At 41.1% G+C, this 19,302-nt stretch overlaps 1 protein-coding gene across 5 annotated transcripts in view; it reads left to right on the top strand.

Annotated features, from left to right (window-relative positions):
• LOC115172691 (uncharacterized protein KIAA1522 homolog) overlaps positions 1-19,302 on the top strand; it is a 54,317-nt gene that overhangs the window by 575 nt on the left and 34,440 nt on the right. For 2 of the 5 annotated variants that reach the window (XM_029730376.1, XM_029730382.1), the window contains exon 2: positions 17,162-17,420. In XM_029730376.1, coding sequence (XP_029586236.1) covers positions 17,186-17,420 — 235 coding nt within the window. In that variant the 5' untranslated portion in view covers positions 17,162-17,185. Of the gene's footprint in view, positions 1-450; positions 578-1,443; positions 1,776-16,393; positions 17,051-17,161; positions 17,421-19,302 lie in introns of those variants that run through there. The other 3 variants (XM_029730377.1, XM_029730379.1, XM_029730378.1) reach the window with 3 other exon arrangements.

The raw sequence follows: 19,302 nt of genomic DNA on the forward strand, positions 1-19,302 counted from the left end.
ACATTTCCTAGTTTCGACTAGTATATGAACGCGGCAATAGTGATAAGTGTAATATATTTCATAACTTTCATCCTAAAGTTTAACTTTCCTACTAAACAATTAGGAAAATAAGATCTCAATGACGTATCAATATCTTGCTTGGACAACCAACGTTGAATTGCATTGAATTCTACACCGGGCAGAAATTAGCGTTTAAATCAGGAAAGTTTCCACTCACGACCTCAACAAGCCAGAATTGTATTCAACGTTCTACTTTAACATACTTTACAGGTTGGCCTTGTGGTTAGTCCTTTTGGCGGTAGGAATGTCGCACAATCGGCTATATCATCAGGAAAGTATAATAACATAAACTTTTCAAAGGGCTGGTAGTGCAGTCATATTTCTATCACCTGAAGCATATGCTGAACCATGTAAACACGTGCACGAGCTCAGCAAATCCTGCATGTATTTTTATGTTGTGGGCATGCTTCAGTTGATAGAAATCGGAATGCACTACCAGCGCTTCGAAAAGTTGATGTAATTAGACTTTCCTGTGGATATATTGTCTCACATTCCTACCGCCAAAAATGACCAAACGGTAAAGTACATTAAATATATAATTGTATTACACTTTCTGGCTTGTAGAGGTCGTGAGAGGAAATGTTCCTGATTCAAATGCTTATTTCACCCCTTTGTAGAATTCAATGCAATTCAACATAGGGTTTCCAGGCAAATAAAGATCAAGCTTTTAGAACTATGTGAGGTAGGCCTAATTTGACAGGCTACATGATTGGCAATCGGTGGTACAGTACAAGTACAGCCAACTTGGCGTGCAGGGTCAGGGTGGTGGATAGCCTGGAGACCCAATGTTGAATTGCATTGGAACTGTCAAACAGACAGGTAAAAATACATATAGCCTTAAACATGTTTTACGAAAGATATTTACAATGAAAGACATTAGTTATCTGAGCAGGACTCATGGACACTGACATAGCGCCAACCTACCTCACCATAACACTATCTCTCCCAGTCAATGGCCACATGGCAGTCTGATACATGCATTTCCTATTTCCTTTATCTTGAGTGAAGATTATTTATTAACCTGACTGGAGATAACCTGACAGTCTCAGTTCTCGAGAGGGGACTTCTTCTGTTTGTAGACATACTGTACATTGCCTGTCCATGGACTTAGAACTGAAAGCTGCAAACAAAGTTGTTTTGACTGCAGATCAATTGTGAAATGAAACAGGACTCCAATTTATTGACATCTTTCTATGGATAGTCCTTTTGGAGACAAATTGGCCAGATTTCAGTCGTGTTAGATGTTGTCACATGATATGTCAGTTGCTTGTTTTGTCTCATTAATTTAATTGTGGACAACTAAAACCTGATAATTACCAGTGCAGTCTGCTAATAAACATTGGCCTATAGTTTATTTTGACAGCATTGTCCTGATCATTTCAGAACACGCCTCTCTAACCTCTGCCCCTGATGACTTCACCATGACTTCTGAACTGGAGTGGAGACAATATACTTTTGTTTAGGAAGGGTGTGTCCTGGTGTTTCTTCCTTCTCACTCGGCCGCCTGCCAAGCCAGGGCTTGTACCCATGGAGATACCAGGTGCCTTATGTAACCACAGATCCAGGAGGAGATTCCTCTGCACAACTAGGGCCCTGACCTTTCTTCCAGCATGGGACTTGACCTAGAAAAACTCAGGGCCCTAGGAAGAGAGGGATGAGGGCATGACAGACCAAGAGGATCTTAAGAGAGGAAGGAGAGCTCAGTCTAAACAGTGGTTAGTGTTTGGGAGAACTCGGGGGAAAATGACCACAGTGACCAGTGGGGAGGAGGGCTAGTCAGTAGAACTTAGTTCACAGCACTGTGGACAGATAACATCTCAGTATTATGATGGGCTGTAGACATTCTAGCCTCAGTCTGGAATGGGCGACAGTCCTGTGAGTGTGGTGAAATCAGCAGTGACTCAGGTCCTTTGTGTAGACAGAGTGGTAGACAATATATTTAATCAGTGGGATTGGTTTACTTACTCATCTGTAATCATTGAACCATTGATCAGCACTAATGGGAAATCCAATCAGTCAAAACGTTAGCCACGCTAATGTGTGTGTGAGCGTGTGTCTCATGTTCTCAGGCCAACATTCCTTGACGGTGCACAAGTATAGGTCGGCGGACTGTGTTTCAGTAGTAGTAGCCAAATGGGACAGGCCTTCTTTTAGTAGCCTATTTAGGCACTCTGAAATGTCAAAACAGTTTACATAGAGAACATTTGCATCTGTCCACTGCTGGATTAGTCTGCTCTGCTCTGTCTGCATGTCTGTTAACCCTAAACCATCTAGTCCTTACTATAAGATTTCCCAGTCCTCTCACCCTACATAGTGCTTAGTGAATGGCAGTCTGTGACTGAGTGAGTGAGTGTGTGTTATTGTGGTTGGGGCACAGAGGGCTTGTTTTGACTGGAGAGAACAGAGACTTCAGAGATGCCAGTGGCAGGAGAGGATGTTTTTTAAGCCACAGCTGTGTTTATCCCAGCAGTCACTAAGTCACTACTGTCAAAAGACTTCACCTCCCCTGGTTTTGTTCCCTCAGACCAGGGTCTTCATCTCCATAGATACAGAGGTCCAGGCTTAGGCCCATGGCAACACTTATGAGGTCTAGAAACGGGCAGATTCAACAGCCCAGTCTGAGAAACTCAAGGGTCTCTCACAATTGAAACATGTGAACAATATGAGAGAGTAATGAGGGGTACCGGTAACCTTAGCCTGTGTATAATTAGGTTTAAAACTTTATCTTACAATGGTGTTCTCTTATGGCCCTTGCCATTATGTTTTTATGACTCTGGTTCCTAGGCTACTGTATAAGTTCTCTGTCAGGCAGAAAGAGGGAGGTTGGGGGGAGAGAAAGGAGAACAAGAGGGAGAGAGGGGGTGAAGGATATTTGGAAAGATGAGTTCCTCAGTAATTATCAATCTCTCAGGAATGCAGGCTCTACTCTTAGACAAGCTGCTGCATGGCTACAGTGGCCCAACAGCACTCAGACTTGAACAGATCTGTCCACGGCTCCACATATTCACCCTTACAACAACAATGACCCTAATTCACTGATTCACTGTCGACTGACCTCATTTCAGTTGGGTAATATCCAACTCTTTATGTATGTTTAATATTGGCATGTATTGTTGTGTTGCATTTCTATCGATATCCTGATCCACATATCCTTTATTATAGCAAACATAAACTTAGATAAAGTATTGCCTCTCAAGAAAAATGCATATATATATATTCTTGAAATACTGGCGTTCAACCTCACTGTCTCGTTTGAAGGCCATTTGTGTCTTGTCAAATGTTTTTTAATGTTTATTCTTTTCCACTAATTTCACAAAAGTCCATGGGACCAGGACCAGGAACTGTCTAGAGCAATGTCCATACAATGTTTTTGAAAAATGCATTGGGAAAAAATATGATTTGTTAACGCAATGTTCTGACATTTGCCTCCTACAATGGACCTCTATGCGTTTTCAGCTCTGAATTTTTTTAAACTTCTGAGTGAAATCATCACATTGAAAATAGGCATATTCCTTTGGTCTTGTCATTGCTTATTAATGTGACAATCCTTTTTAGGAGATGGATTTCATTGGGTTGTTCCAGTTTTCTCCTAGTGGTGACTCACATACATCATGTACATACAGTTGTAGTCGGAAGTTTACATACACTTAGGTTGGAGTCATTAAAACTCGTTTTTCAAACACTCCACAAATTTCTTGTTAACAAACTATAGTTTTGGCAAGTCGGTTAGGTCATCTACTTTGTGCATGACACAAGTATTTTTCCCAACAATTGTTTACAAACAGATTATTTCACTGTATCACAATTCCAGTGGGTCAGAAGTTTACATACACAAAGCTGACTGTGCCTTTAAACCTGCTTGGGAAGTTCCAGAGAATGATGTCATGGCTTCAGAAGCTTCTGATAGGCTAATTGACATCATTTGAGTCAATTGGAGGTGTACCTGTGGATGTATTTCAAGGCCTACCTTCAAACTCAGTGCCTCTTTGCTTGACATCATGGGATAATCAAAATAAATCAGCCAAGACCTCAGAAAAAAAATTGTAGACCTCCACAAGTCTGGTTCATCCTTGGGAGCAATTTCCAAATGCCTGAAGGTACCACGTTCATCTGTACAAACAATAGTACGCAAGTATAAACACCATGGGACCATGTAGCCGTCATACCGCTCAGGGAGGAGACACGTTCTGTCTCCTAGAGATGAACGTACTTTGGTGCGAAAAGTGCAAATCAATCCCAGAACATCAGCAAAGGACCTTGTGAAGATGCTGGAGGAAACAGGTACAAAAGTATCTATATCCACAGTATAACGAGTCCTATATCGACATAACCTGAAATGCCGCTCAGCAAGGAAGAAGCCACTGCTCCAAAACCGCTATAAAAAATCCAGACTACGGTTTGCAACTGCACATGAGGACAAACATTGTACTTTTTGGAGAAATGTTCTCTGGTCTAGAACTGTTTGGCTATAATGACCATCGTTATGTTTGGAGGAAAAAGGGGGAGGCTTGCAAGCCGAAGAACACCATCCCAGCCGTGAAGCACGGGGTTGCAGCATCATGTTGTGGGGGTGCTTTGCTGCAGGAGGGACTGGTGCACTTCACAAAATAGATGGCATCATGAGGGAGGAAAATTATGTAGATATGGTCCGGTGTGGCTCAGTTGGTAGAGCATGGTGTTTGCAACGCCAGGGTTGTGGGTTCGATTCCCACGGGGGACCAGTACGGAGAAAAATGTATGAAATGTATGCATTCACTACTGTAAGTCGCTCTGGATAAGAGCGTCTGCTAAATGACTAAAATGTAAATGTAAATTATAAGCAACATCTCAAGACATCAGTCAGGAAGTTAAAGCTTGGTCACAAACGTGTCTTCCAACTGGACAATGACCCCAAGCATACTTCCAAAGTTGTGGCAAAATGGCTTTAAGACAACAAAGTCAAGGTATTGGAGTGGCCATCACAAAGCCCAGACTTCAATCCTATGTGTGGGCAGAACTGAAAAAGCGTGTGCGAGCAAGGAGGCCTACAAACCTGACTCCGTTACACCAGCTCTGTCAGGAGGAATGGGCCAAAATTCACCCAATTTATTGTGGGAAGCTTGTGGAAGGCTACCTGAAATGTTTGACCCAAGTTAAACAATTTAAAGGCAATGCTACCAAATACTAATTGAGTGTATGTAAACTTCTGACCCACTGGGAATGTGAGGAAAGAGATACAAGCTGAAATAAATTATTCTCTCAACTATTATTGACATTTAACATTCTTAAAATAAAGTGGTGATCCTAAATGACTTAAGACACGGAATTTTTAATTGGATTAAATGTCAGGAATTGTGAAAAACTGAGTATAAATGTATTTGGCTATGGTGTATGTAAACTTCTAACTTCAACTGTACACCGCGCCTCTGGTTCAGAACGTGCATGTGTTCTAATCACCTGCCTCACTCTAGAATGCCCTTCACTTGAGTGTTTCTGTTCTTCTTTATTTGATAATGCCCACAGAATAAGAGGCACACCCTGATTTATGAAAGATCAGTACAGTAATGCCACCTTTCACACTAGTAAAATGTTGACACTTAATCAGTTATTACAGCAGCACGCGTCATTATTTCACATAATGTTCACTCTATTCAAAACTGTAAATGGGCAGTTCCATCAAAAGCGGCCCATGAGCACCAACATGTGAAGCTCATAGCAGCAGGGTGTCAAATGAAAGCTGAGAGTCTATATTTTTGGGAAATGAAGGCATGGATACATTTTTCAACCATTTTCCATCTAAGAGATTTGGCATAACTAAAGGCTTTGATTTCTGGATAAACAGATGGAAATGGTGTCTTTTAGAAAACGTCTACCAGAAAACGTCTTAAAAGGTATCAGAAATACACAATGTTGACGTAAAGACCCCTGCCAACTAATATCAACACTTATATTTAGTTTTGGCAAAAAAAAATGTTTACCTTGTAATTTTGTTACCAAAACCCCACATCTTTAAGATATTTTCTAATTTCTCTTCCTCTTCCTCTGGAGAGAGGATAACGAAAGTTCACAGAAGTAAAAAAAACGTGTGAATCCGTAACCAAATTGGTAATAGAATTACCCCAAAAATGTAACGGAATTACTGCAACTGAATTAGCTACAATGGTCACAAACACAGTTGGGTCACTTGCTCCTGTCCTCCCTTCCATGGCTTACTGTTATGTTCAACTCACAACTATTTTCTTTGTCTTTCTGTTGTCTGGTGGTCAAACCAACAGTGTTAAAACAGTCTGAGTCTTGACAACTCCTCCCTCTCTCTCCAGTTAATTTCACCTCTCCCAGCTCTTACTGACACCTACCCATGAGCCCCCTCTTTCCATTTACTATAATCAACATCCTCACCCACTGAGCACCAACTAACACCAGACCTCCATTGACGTTGAAAATGTGTAAAAATTTGGTCAGTCCACCCTGGCCTTGATGTTAACGTCCACAGACAGACTGGACTGGTCCTATCATAGACATGTTTCACAAGTTTGCATAGCACAAGTACAGTACATTGAGTAGAATACAGTACTGTACAGTGAGTTGAGCACAGTAGTCCAATAAACTAGTACAGTATATCTACTGTACTGAACTACTGAGCTGTGCTGTGATGTCCAAACTTGTGAAACATGAGGAGAATAATTATGCATTTCTGTGTCGCAGAGATCAGGGACCCATGATGTAATTCCGTTACCGGGTGTCAATCCACTAAACTTAAAACCTCTTACATCTAGACGTTCCGCTAGCGGAACACCTGCTCCAATATCCAATGATAGGCATGGCGCGAATTACAAATTCCTCAAAAATACAAAAACTTCAATTTTTCAAACATATGACTATTTTACAGCATTTTAAAGACAAGACTCCTTTATCTAACCACACTGTCCGATTTCAAAAAGGCTTTACAGCGAAAGCAAAACATTAGATTATGTCAGCAGAGTACCCAGCCAGAACTAATCAGACACCCATTTTTCAAGCTAGCATATAATGTCACAAAAAACAAAACCACAGCTAAATGCAGCACTAACCTTTGATGATCTTCATCAGATGACACTTCTAGGACATTATGTTATACAATACATGCATGTTTTGTTCAATCAAGTTCATATTTATATCAAAAACCAGCTTTTTACATTAGCATGTGACGTTCAGAACTAGCATTCCCACCGAACACTTCCGGTGAATTTACTAAATTACTCACGATAAACGTTCACAAAAAACATAACAATTATTTTAAGAATTATAGATACAGAACTCCTCTATGCACTCGCTATGTCCGATTTTAAAATAGCTTTTCGGTGAAAGCACATTTTGCAATATTCTAAGTAGATAGCCCGGCATCACAGGGCTAGCCATTTAGACACCCACCAAGTTTAGCCCTCACCAAAGTCAGAAAATGTTATTACCTTTGCTGTTCTTCGTCAGAATGCACTCCCAGGACTTCTACTTCAATAACAAATGTTGGTTTGGTTCAAAATAATCCATAGTTATATCCAAATAGCGGCGTTTTGTTCGTGCGTTCAAGACACTATCCAAGGGTGACGAAGGGTTACGCGCCCGACGCGTTTCGTGACAAAAAAATTCTAAATATTCCATTACCGTACTTCGAAGCATGTCAACCGCTGTTTAAAATCAATTTTTATGCCATTTTTCTCGTAAAAAAGCGATAATATTCCGACCGGGAAATCGTGTTTTAGTACAAAGAGAGAGAAAATAAAAACATGGTGTCCCCTCGTGCACGAGCCTCAGTCTCATAGTACTCTGACCGGCCACTATCCAAACGCGCTAAATTTTTTCAGCCAGGGCCTGCAAAGCCACGATTCAGCTTTTTACCGCCTTCTGAGAGCCCATGGGAGCCGTAGGAAGTGTCACGTAACAGCAGAGATCCCCTGTTTTGGATAGAGATGATCAAGGAGGCCAAGAAATGGTCAGACAGGGTACTTCCTGTACAGAATCTTCTCAGGTTTTGGTCTGCCAAATGAGTTCTGTTATACTCACAGACACCATTCAAACAGTTTTAGAAACTTTGGAGTGTTTTCTATCCAAAGCTAATAATTATATGCATATTCTAGTTTCTGGGCAGGAGTAATAATCAGATTAAATCGAGTTTTTTATCCGGCCGTGAAAATACTGCCCCCTATCCATAACAGGTTTAAGGTAGTTCAATAATCAAAATATATATTTTTTAAACTCAAGATGCCATGTCATAGCTGACAACCCATCTTTTTTATTTGAATTCGGAGCAGATATTTTAAGAATTTTTGGAGAACGTGGTCGCATAAAACACTGAGGGAGATTTTACTGTAATTCTGTCACCAAAGTTTGCATCTGCACAATTCTTCCACTAAATTAGTTAAAAAAAATGTTAAAACATTGTTAAAAGTAGTCCTTGTGCATAGAGTTTGGTTTGTTAAACTTTGAAATCAATGGTTTTTGTTTGGCATACATTTTCAAGTGAAAGAATATGAGTAAAAGTGTAATTCCCTTATCATGGAATTGCCCACATTATACTACCCTAAGAAGCCATATCTATGTCCCACACTGATCTCTGAATGTTGACTAGAACCTTGAACACTGCTCTGCCACTTTAAATCCTGGAGTCCAGACTTGGAGGTAAATGTGAATGTGCTCTTGTTTAAACTAAGCTATACTCACTCTTTAAACAAAGGTGTCTGTTTCACTGCCACACCCTCCTGTCTTTGACTTGTCCTCAGGGGTGCATGTACCAGCCAGGTTTGCTTCCTCACCCTGAGTCACTTTTGCAACAGCTCCTGTAGTGTAAACTTATTCCAATCCTCACTTGCACAATACTATGAAATGAATATACAGATTGTGCTGTTGCATTACAATGGTCTGGATGTGTCTGCCACAGCAGGGAGGGTGTATGATATTTATGCCTCTATAATTCTCACTCAATATTCACAATTTAAATCATAATAAATATTTAATAATGGTAGCATCCACATTAATGAAGTTTTCAGAAACATATTCTATTCTTATTTAAAATAAAATGAACTTTAAAATTACACAATACATTATTTACCATTCCATTTCTATTGGGCACAACAAGGGACTAGATCAAGTGCTTGAATTTCTAAACGGTAAAAGAGATATGAAAAACCCTTATACAAAAGGAGACACTGTACTGCCGCCTCATAAAGCATTTGATCTTAAATCCAATACTGGAGTATAGAACCAAATTAAAAGTTTTAGCGTCACTGTCCAAATAAATACATAGGGGAGTGTACAAAGTGATGTGTGGGTCTGATGTTTACTTCAGGCAAAGCAGGTGCCAGTGTCTTAACTCCCCAGGCTTACTCATATAAAACTGGAGGCCTACATATCCCATGGAATTGATGCTTTGGCAGCTTCATTAAATAGTACCCGCAAAACACCAGTCTTAATGTCAACAGTGAAGAGGCGACACCAGGATGCTGGCCTTCTAGGCAGAGTTCCTCTGTCCAGTGTCATATTAATATTTTATTTTTAATATTGTATTTTTATTGGCCAGTCTGAGATATGGCTTTTTATTTGCAACTCTGCCTAGAAGGCCAGCATCCCAGAGTCGCCTCTTCCCTGTTGACGTTGAGACTGGTGTTTTGCGGGTACTATTTAATGAAGCTGCCTGTTGAGGACTTGTGAGGCGTCTGTTTCTCAAACTAGACACTCTAATGTACTTGTCCTCTTGCTCAGTTGTGCACCGTGGCTTCCCACTCCTCTTTCTATTCTGGTTAGAGCCAGTTTGCTCTGTTCTGTTAAGGGAGTAGTATACAGCGTTGTACGAGATCTTCAGTTTCTTAGCAAATTTCTCGCATGGAATAGTGGTCCTTTCTCAGAACCAGAATAAACTGATGACTTTCAGAAGAAAGTTCTTTGTTTCTGGCCGTTTTGAGCCTGTAATCGAACGCACAAATGCTGATGCTCCAGATACTCAACTAGTCTAAAATATCTGCTGTTTCCAGCTACAATAGTCATTTACAACATTAACAATATCTACACTGTATTTCGGATCAATTTGATGTTATTTTAATGGACAGAATGGGATTTTCTTTCAAAAACAAGGACATTTCTAAGTGGCCCCAAACTTTTGAATGGTAGTGTATGTACAGTGGCTTGCGAAAGTATTCACCCCCTTGGCATTTTTTCCTATTTTTTTACCTTACAACCTGGAATTAAAATAGATTTTTTTTTTCACAGTAAAATATTTTTTACTGTGAAACAAACAAGAAATAAGACCAAAAAAACGGAAAACTTGAGCGTGCATAACTATTCACCCCCCCAAAGTCAATACTTTGTAGAGCCACCTTTTGCAGCAATTACAGCTGCAAGTCTCTTGGGATATGTCTCTATAAGCTTGGCACATCTAGCCACTGGGATTTTTGCCCATTCTTCAAGGCAAAACTGCTCCAGCTCCTTCAAGTTGGATGGGTTCCGCTGGTGTACAGCAATCTTTAAGTCATACCACAGATTCTCAATTGGATTGAGGTCTGGGCTTTGACTAGGCCATTCCAAGACATTTAAATGTTTCCCCTTAAACCACTCAAGTGTTGCTTTAGCAGTATGCTTAGGGCCATTGTCCTGCTGGAAGGTGAACCTCTGTCCCAGTCTCAAATCTCTGGAAGACTGAAACAGGTTTTCCTCAAGAACTTCCCTGTATTTAGCGCCATCCATCATTCCCTCAATTCTGACCAGTTTCCCAGTCCCTGCTGATGGAAAAACATCCCCAGAGCATGATGCTGCCACCACCATGCATCACTTTGGGGATGGTGTTCTCGGGATGATGAGAGGTGTTGGGTTTGCACCAGACATAGTGTTTTCCTTGATGGCCAAAAAGCTACATTTTAGTCTAATCTTACCAGAGTACCTTCTTCCATATGTTTGGGGAGTCTCCCACAAGCCTTTTGGCGAATGCCAATCATGTTTGATTATTTTTTTCTGGACACTCTTCCATAAAGCCCAGCTCTGTGGAGTGTATGGCTTAAAGTGGTCCTATGGACAAGATACTCCAATCTCCGCTCTGGAGCTTTGCAGCTTCTTCAGGGTTATCTTTGGTCTCTTTGTTGCCTCACTGATTAATGCCCTCCTTGCCTGGTCTGTGAGTTTTGCTGGGCGGCCCTCTCTTGGCAGGTTTGTTGTGGTGAAATATTCTTTTCATTTTTTAATAATGGATTAATGGTGCTCTGTGGGATGTCCAAAGTTTCTGAGATTTTTTTTTAACCCAACCCTGATCTGTACTTCTCCACAACTTTGTCCCTGACCTGTTTTGAGAGCTCTTTGGTCTTCATAGTGCCGCTTGCTTGGTGGTGCCCCTTGCTTAGTGATGATGCAGACTCTGGGGCCTTTCAGAACAGGTGTATATATACGGGGATCATGTGACAGATCATGTGACACTTAGATTGCACACAGGTGGACTTTATTTAACTAATTATGTGACTTCTGAAGGTAATTGGTTGCACCAGATCTTATTTAGGGGCTTCAGCAAAGGGGGTGAATACATATGCATGCACCACTCTTCTGTTTTTTATTTTTTAGAATTTTTTTAAACAAGTTATTTTTTTCACTTCACCAATTTGGACTATTTTTGTGTATGTCCATTACAAGAAATCCAAATAAAAATCAATTTAAATTACAGGTTGTTATGCAACAAAATAGGAAAAACACCATGGGGGGTGAATACTTTTGCAAGGCACTATATGTATGTATGTACATTTAGTTATTTTGCTGCTGTTTAGTACTGTTCAGGAGATGATTCTCCTGGTCGACGTAAAAGCACCACATCTATTGTGAGTGAAATGTAAACGGCATGTCAGAGCACAGGCCTGCTTCAGTAGCATTGGGCTGGAAAACCACAGCTGAAGCCAATGGTGTGTGTGGCTGCATTTAAATAAATACTCCCAATGTTTATACCTTCAAGGAATTCTCAAGGAACTTTTGCCCTTAAACCTCTTTTTGTTGGTATTATTATGTGTGTATTGTTTGTGTTTCAACACCCAGCCACCATTGAGATGTGTGGTTAGGAGTCCTATAATTACCGTGCCAATGAAGCAACTGTGTAATTTTGGCAGGGGCAACTTTGTGAGAATTTTGTTGTCCTGATTCTTAATTTGTGTGTGTGAGAAAGAGGGCCTCTTAGGCATATTCTGAACAATTTAGTTGGGAAGTTACCAAAGTGCTCTGTTGTATGCATAGGTAAATATTTATTTATCTATGGAAGGCCATGCATCAAATACGAGCAAATCAATCACAGCTACAGCATTGTGCTAGATGCACTGGAATTATATACAATGTTGTCATGAATGTTGGGATTGTTGCTTTGATTTGTAGCACCTTCTCATTTTGAAATGCATGATCCATTGTTGGACCAAACTTAATCTTGTGTAATGTGTGCAAATTAGGGTTGGGCGGTATCCAGATTTCCATATTTTCATACCATGCCTGTGCCGTCCCGTAATATAAGGTATTACCGACAGTGTACAAAAGGGGCAGTATTTTTTGCGGAGGAGTATTTCTGTCTGTAAAAAAGCTCTGCTGTGGGGAAAAAATCATTCTGATTGGCTGGGCCTGGCTCCCCAGTGGGTGCACCCATGGCTGCACCCCTGCCCAGTCATGTGAAATCCATAGATTACGGCCTAATGAATTTATTTAAATTGACTGATTTCCTTATATGAACTGTAATTCAGTAAAATCTTTGAAATCGTTGCATCTTGCGTTTATAATTTTGTTCAGTATAGACAGCACAGCAGGGATCTTAATCCAGAAGGGGATTATCTCTGCTGCTCTTACCAACGCTATTAAGTTAGCAAAACCCAATCTTAGTGAATTTAATAGTTACAGTGGGGGAAAAAAGTATTTGATCCCCTCCTGATTTTGTACGTTTGCCCACTGACAAAGAAATGATCAGTCTATAATTTTAATGGTAGGTTTATTTGAACAGTGAGAGACAGAATAACAACAAACATTTCCAGAAAAATGCATGTCAAAAATGTTATAAATTGATTTGCATTTTAATGAGGGAAATAAGTATTTGACCCCCTCTCAATCAGAAAGATTTCTGGCTCCCAGGTGTCTTTTATACAGGTAACGAGCTGAGATTAGGAGCACACTCTTAAAGGGAGTGCTCCTAACTGCAGCTTGTTACCTGTAAAAAAGACACCTGTCCACAGAAGAAATCAATCAATCAGATTCCAAACTCTCCACCATGGCCAAGACCAAAGAGCTCTCCAAGGATGTCAGGGACAAGATTGTAGACCTACACAAGGCTGAAATGGGCTACAAGACCATCGCCAAGCAGCTTGGTGAGAAGGTGACAACATTTGGTGTGATTATTCGCAAATGGAAGAAACACAAAAGAACTGTCAATATCCCTCGGGCCTGGGGCTCCATGCAAGATCTCACCTCGTGGAGTTGCAATGATCATGAGAACGGTGAGGAATCAGCCCAGAACTACACGGGAGGATCTTGTCAATGATCTCAAGGCAGCTTGGACCATAGTCACCAAGAAAACAATTAGTAACACACTACGCCGTGAAGGACTGAAATCCTGCAGCGCCCGCAAGGTCCCCCTGCTCAAGAATACATATACATGCCCGTCTGAAGTTTGCCAATGAACATTTGAATGATTCAGAGGACAACTGGTGGAAGTGTTGTGGGCAGATGAGACCAAAATGGAGCTCTTTGGCATGAACTCAACTCGCTGCCTATGACCTGCTGAATGCTGCCTATGACCCCAAGAACACCATCTCCACCGTCAAACATGGAGGTGGAAACATTATGCTTTGGGGGTGTTTTTCTGCTAAGGGGACAGGACAACTTCACCGCATCAAAGGGACGATGGACGGGGCCATGTACCGTCAAATCTTGGGTGAGAACCTCCTTCCCTCAGCCAGGGCATTGACAATGGGTCATGGATGGGTATTCCAGCATGACAATGACCCAAAACACAAGGCCCAGGCAACAAAGGAGTGGCTCAAGAAGAAGGACATTAAGGTCCTGGAGTGGCCTAGCCAGTCTCCAGACCTTAATCCCATAGAAGATCTGTGGAGGGAGCTGAAGGTTCGAGTAGCCAAACGTCAGCCTCGAAACCTTAATGACTTGGAGAAGATCTGCAAAGAGGAGTGGGACAAAATCCCTCCTGAGATGTGTGCAAACCTGGTGGCCAACTACAAGAAACGTCTGACCTCTGTGATTGCCAACAAGGGTTTTGCCACCAAGTACTAAGTCATGTTTTGCAGAGGGGTCAAATACTTATTTCCCTTATTAAAATGCAAATCAATTTATAACATTTTTGACATGTGTTTTTCTGGATTTTTTGGTTGTTATTCTGTCTCTCACTGTTCAAATAAACCTACCATTAAAATTATAGACTGATCATTTCTTTGTAAGTGGGGAAACGTACAAAATTAGCAGGGGATCAAATACTTCCCCCCCCACTGTATAAGAGATATAGCTGGCAAACAGTAGTAGTGAATTTCATACAAGTGTAACTTGATCACCTCACTTAAGTTGCACTGCAGGTGTGACTCGCCTCACGAAGTTTCCGTTTTGCTTATTGTGCTTCTTTGTAAACAAACACGTGACTGGCTGTTTGTGCCAGTAGATGCAACAATAAACGCAACATGCAACAATTTCAAGTACTTTACTGAGTTACACCGAATAAGGAAATCAGTAAATTTAAATAAATTCATTAGGCCCTAATCTATGGATTTCACATGACTGGGAATTCAGATATGCTGCTGTTTGTCACAAATACTGTATTTAAAAAAAATAAATTAAGTAGGGGCGTGGATCAGAAAACCAGTCGGTATCTGGTGTTACCACCATTTGCCTCATGTAGCGCGACACATCTCTTTTGCATAGAGTTGATTAGGCTGTTGATTGTGGACTGTTGTCCCACTGATCTTCAATGGCTGTGCGAAGTTGCTGGATATTGGCGGGAACTGGCACAGATCCTTGCGACATCTGGCCGTGCATTATCATGCTGAAACATGAGGTGATGGCAGTGGATGAATGGCACGACAATGGGCCTCAGGATCGTATCACGCTATCTCTGTGCATTCAAATTGCCATCGATAAAATGCAATTGTGTTCGTTGCCCGTAGCTTATGCCTGCCCATACCGCCACCATGGGGCTATGTTCACAATGTTGAAATCAGCAAATCGCTCGCCCACACGACGCCATACACGTGGTCTGCAGTTGTGAGGGCAGTTGGATTTACTGCCAAGTTCTCTAAAATTGCGTTGGAGGCAGCTTATTGTAGAGAAATTAACATTCAGTTCTCTGGCAACAGCTCTGGTGGACATTCCTGGAGTTAGCATGCCAGGCATTGCGTTGTGTGACTAAACTGCACATTTTAGAGTGTCCATTTATTGTCCCCAGCACAAGGTGCACCTGTGTAAAGATCATGCTGTTAAAACAACTTCTTGATATGCCACACCTGTCAGGTGGATGGATTACCTTGGCAAAGGAGAAATGCTCACTAACAGGGATGTAAACAAATTTGTGCCCAAAACTTGAGCGAAATAAGCTTTTTGTGCATATGGGAAATTTCTGTAATGTTTTATTTCAGCTCATGAAACATGGGACCAACACTTTACATGTTGCGTTTATATTTTCTGTTCAGTATATTTAAAATGTATTAAAAGATGGTATTCGAAAATCATACTGAGGGTATTTCGAAATACCCCGGGATACAGTGTATACCGCCCCAACCCGAGTGAAAATGTGTGTACGAGTCAGTTCCTTGCGACCAGACTGAACCAAACATGGATCAATCAAATTAGACAAATTTACACTCCTGAGCTCTTCTCCAGCCATCCTTTTGATTATTTCACTGAACATCCATGGGCAAGTCCCCCATTTCCTATTAAGACATTCATGTGATATGAGCTTGTCTCTCTTGACATTCCTGGTGAAATGCTCTGCTTGGGATAGCAGAGCCAAGCAGTACTGTGGTGTAAATTCAGTGATGGTCACTGTCTGTCTGGGTGGGTGGGGATGATGTTCCCCATATTCCTCCATTTAAGAGCATTTGGAGATTCCAATGGTTGAGTGCTGACATTCCTCTAGGAGATTGGAGTGATTAACGGTTAATTTATGACCAGTGTGAGGGGTGTCTGGCAGCCTGCATCTGCTGCAATCATTTAGTGTTTTAGAGCCAAACCAGGGCCTTAGTTACAGTACACTACATCTCATCCTAAATCCTTCAATACTTTAAAAGGATCTTTTGATAATGGAGCTCTGTTAGAGAAGAGCCCATTTATGATCATTTCGAGACCCATCTTAGAGAGGGATTGCAGAGGATAAAGGCTCCTCTTGGACATTTTGGCATTAGGAATGGATGGCAGTAAAGGGGCATCTTGCCAAGACTCAGTGATTTGGGGATTTTTATGTGTTGGTTGCATGTCTCAAACACACTTATCTCTGAAGAACTGACACTTGGCTGATATGCTTTGCATGTACTGTAACTTAGATGGAGTCATATCTTGCTGTATTGAGATACCTGCCTTAGAGGAAATAAGTTTGGCAGGGCGGAAGAGGGATGGAAGAGAGGGAGGGCGATGAGCTCATTGTGTCAGGGTGTTGAGAGGGAGCCAAAGAAAGACCATAAGAGACAGCGGGGAAAAAAGTGAGCTAGTGTTGTAGATCAATGCTGTTAGTTTTCTGGTATTGTGCTGGTGTATATGTGTGGATGTGTGTTTCTGGATGTGTGTGTGGCTTCGGGTGGGGCACTGTGCATTATGACTACGTGTTCAGGAATGAAGGGAGCAGTGCCAATTCTTTGCAGAGGCAGTGAAGTTTGGCTGAGAAGCAGGCAGGATGGGTCTGAGTAGGCTGGTTGTGTGGTCTGGGCTCTGCTCCCCCACACCCTAACACAGAGAGGGGCATGATCAAAAGAGTTGAAGTCGATTTAAACCAATGGTGCAATGCTTGTGTACTATTGATGAAGCAATTGGAATGGACAATGGAAAAGTATTTATGCAAATGTTTTCCTTAAATTAGTGGAATAGCTAGGATTTTGTTACATAAATATGGTTGTTTCTATAATTGACTCCCTCTCTTTTCTCCTTCTCTCTCTCTTAGGGAGTAGGTCCAGTGTGAGGTGGGATGTCTGGCCGTGAGTCTGTGGGAGACCTGATCCCCCAGGACGTGGCGGAGGTGTTTGCCCATGAGAGGCAAACCAAAGGGGGCCGTAGGAAGAAGCGTGGGGGCTCCCTGGGTCGGGCCTTCAGCTGGTTCAAGGGAAAGAAGAAGAAGGAGGTCAATGCTAACGGACAGATCCAGGACTTTCATTCAGTTGGTCCAAAGACTGTCAAGATCTCCCCACAGAGCCACAGCCATGGTAAGAACAACCTAACAGGCTATCCACTATGTGGAGCAGGTTGACGTTTATTGGGATGAGTCTTGTTCTTGAGGAAGAACTGAGCGATTTCCGCTAGATGGGCCAGCTGCAAAGTCAAAATTGGCTATATTGTAAAAATGTATGAAAACAAAAATGTGATTTTTGGTCTTAATTTAGGGTTAGGCATTAGGGTTAGCAATGTGGTTAGGGTTAAGGTTAGGTTTAAAATTGCTTTTATGACGTTGTGGCTGTGCCAGCTAGTAACCACTGCAGAGCTGCCTCCAGAACAAGATTCATGATGAAAAACGTTAACCCACCTATGTGGATCCTCACTATGTGATTGACTGTGTTTTAACATTGTTTAGCAATCAAAATATGTTTACTGGTATCTCTCTTTCTAGACTGTATGTAGTTCAGAGGATATGGCTCAGACTGTAGCTTGCTGTTTGTGAACCAGGTTGTTTGTTTATTGATATCATTTCAAGTGGGGCTAGGTAGCTATAATCTAGTCTCTGGATTGTGGTGTTGGGTGTTCAGAAACAGTTCAATATCTTGGTCTTGTACACCAAAGCATGTTTGCTCTCTGGAGGACAGTTTCTGACTCGCCAGCTACCCTTTGACCTCCCCAGGCATTGTTTGCCGTGAAGAACTCTTGTCAGTCCTGTTCTGTGATACCCAACCAACCTCCAGCAGTGTTCAGGTTGCACACAGGTCCAGATTCCAAACTGTCAAACATTGACGTAGACACACAGAACGGATGAAATATGGCTCACTTACTTACGTTTGGTCATACAGAAATATACATACGTTAAGACATACAGAAATGTACGTTTAGACATAGAGAAACTTACACAAGTTAAGACATAAAGAAATATACACACATTTAGACTTAAAGAAATGAATAGCTTATTCACATAGACCGCTCTTCAATCAGAGGCACCGCGATTAGATTTAAATTTACATAGCTATATGTACTATATATGAGAGAATGTTGAACAATATCAGTAATTCCTTGTTTAATCAGTGTACTGTATCCCGTGGTATTGCCACGTTTTTGGGTAAGATGTTTTCAATGATTAAGAGTCGCTGTAAGTACCAGCTTGACTTTCATTCCTGCTAAATGTAATGTTTGGAAAATCACACCTACAATCTAAATGATGCAAGCAGCACAACACAGAAACACACACAGGCCAACATTTTTGTTTTCTTTGGGAGCCCATTTGTTAATTGTCATTTATTTCCGCTCTTGCAAGAGCACAATAGCACTGCTCGGTTTAGTAAGAGCTGTTTTATGTGTGTTTATCTGTCGGTTCTAATGTAGTCTTGGCTAATTGCTCCAAAATAGTGCTGAGTGATTAGTGCTTTTTGAGGTCGCTTCGGTTAGATCATGAAAAAAAGATTTGTGTTTTTTAAAATTATTTTCAAGCTTTCCTCAGCCATCATCAGCCTTTTTGCTGACACTGACAGTGGGTTGAATAGTGTAACACAGAATAAAACAATTCATAAGAGCCCCAGGATGGTAGTGAATACACATTACTGCTTTCCAGTGGCGTAAAGTACTTAAGTAGTACATTAAAGTAATTTTATTTAAGTAATTTTTGGGGGTATCTATAATTTACTATTTATATTTGACAACTTTTAATTTTACTTCACTACATTCCTAAAGAAAATAATGTACTTTTTACTCCATACATTTTACCTGACCCCCAAAAGTACTCGTTACATTTTGAATGTAACGAGTACCATTTCACGCACTTATCAATACAGCACATGGTCATCCCTTCTGTGTCTGATCTGGCAGACTCACTAAACACATGCATCTTTTGTAAATGATGTCTGAGTGTGGGAGTGCGCCCCTGACTATCCATACAGTTTAAAAACA

This window comes from Salmo trutta, chromosome 33, assembly GCF_901001165.1.
Source record: "Salmo trutta chromosome 33, fSalTru1.1, whole genome shotgun sequence".
Classification (NCBI taxonomy): domain Eukaryota; kingdom Metazoa; phylum Chordata; class Actinopteri; order Salmoniformes; family Salmonidae; genus Salmo; species Salmo trutta.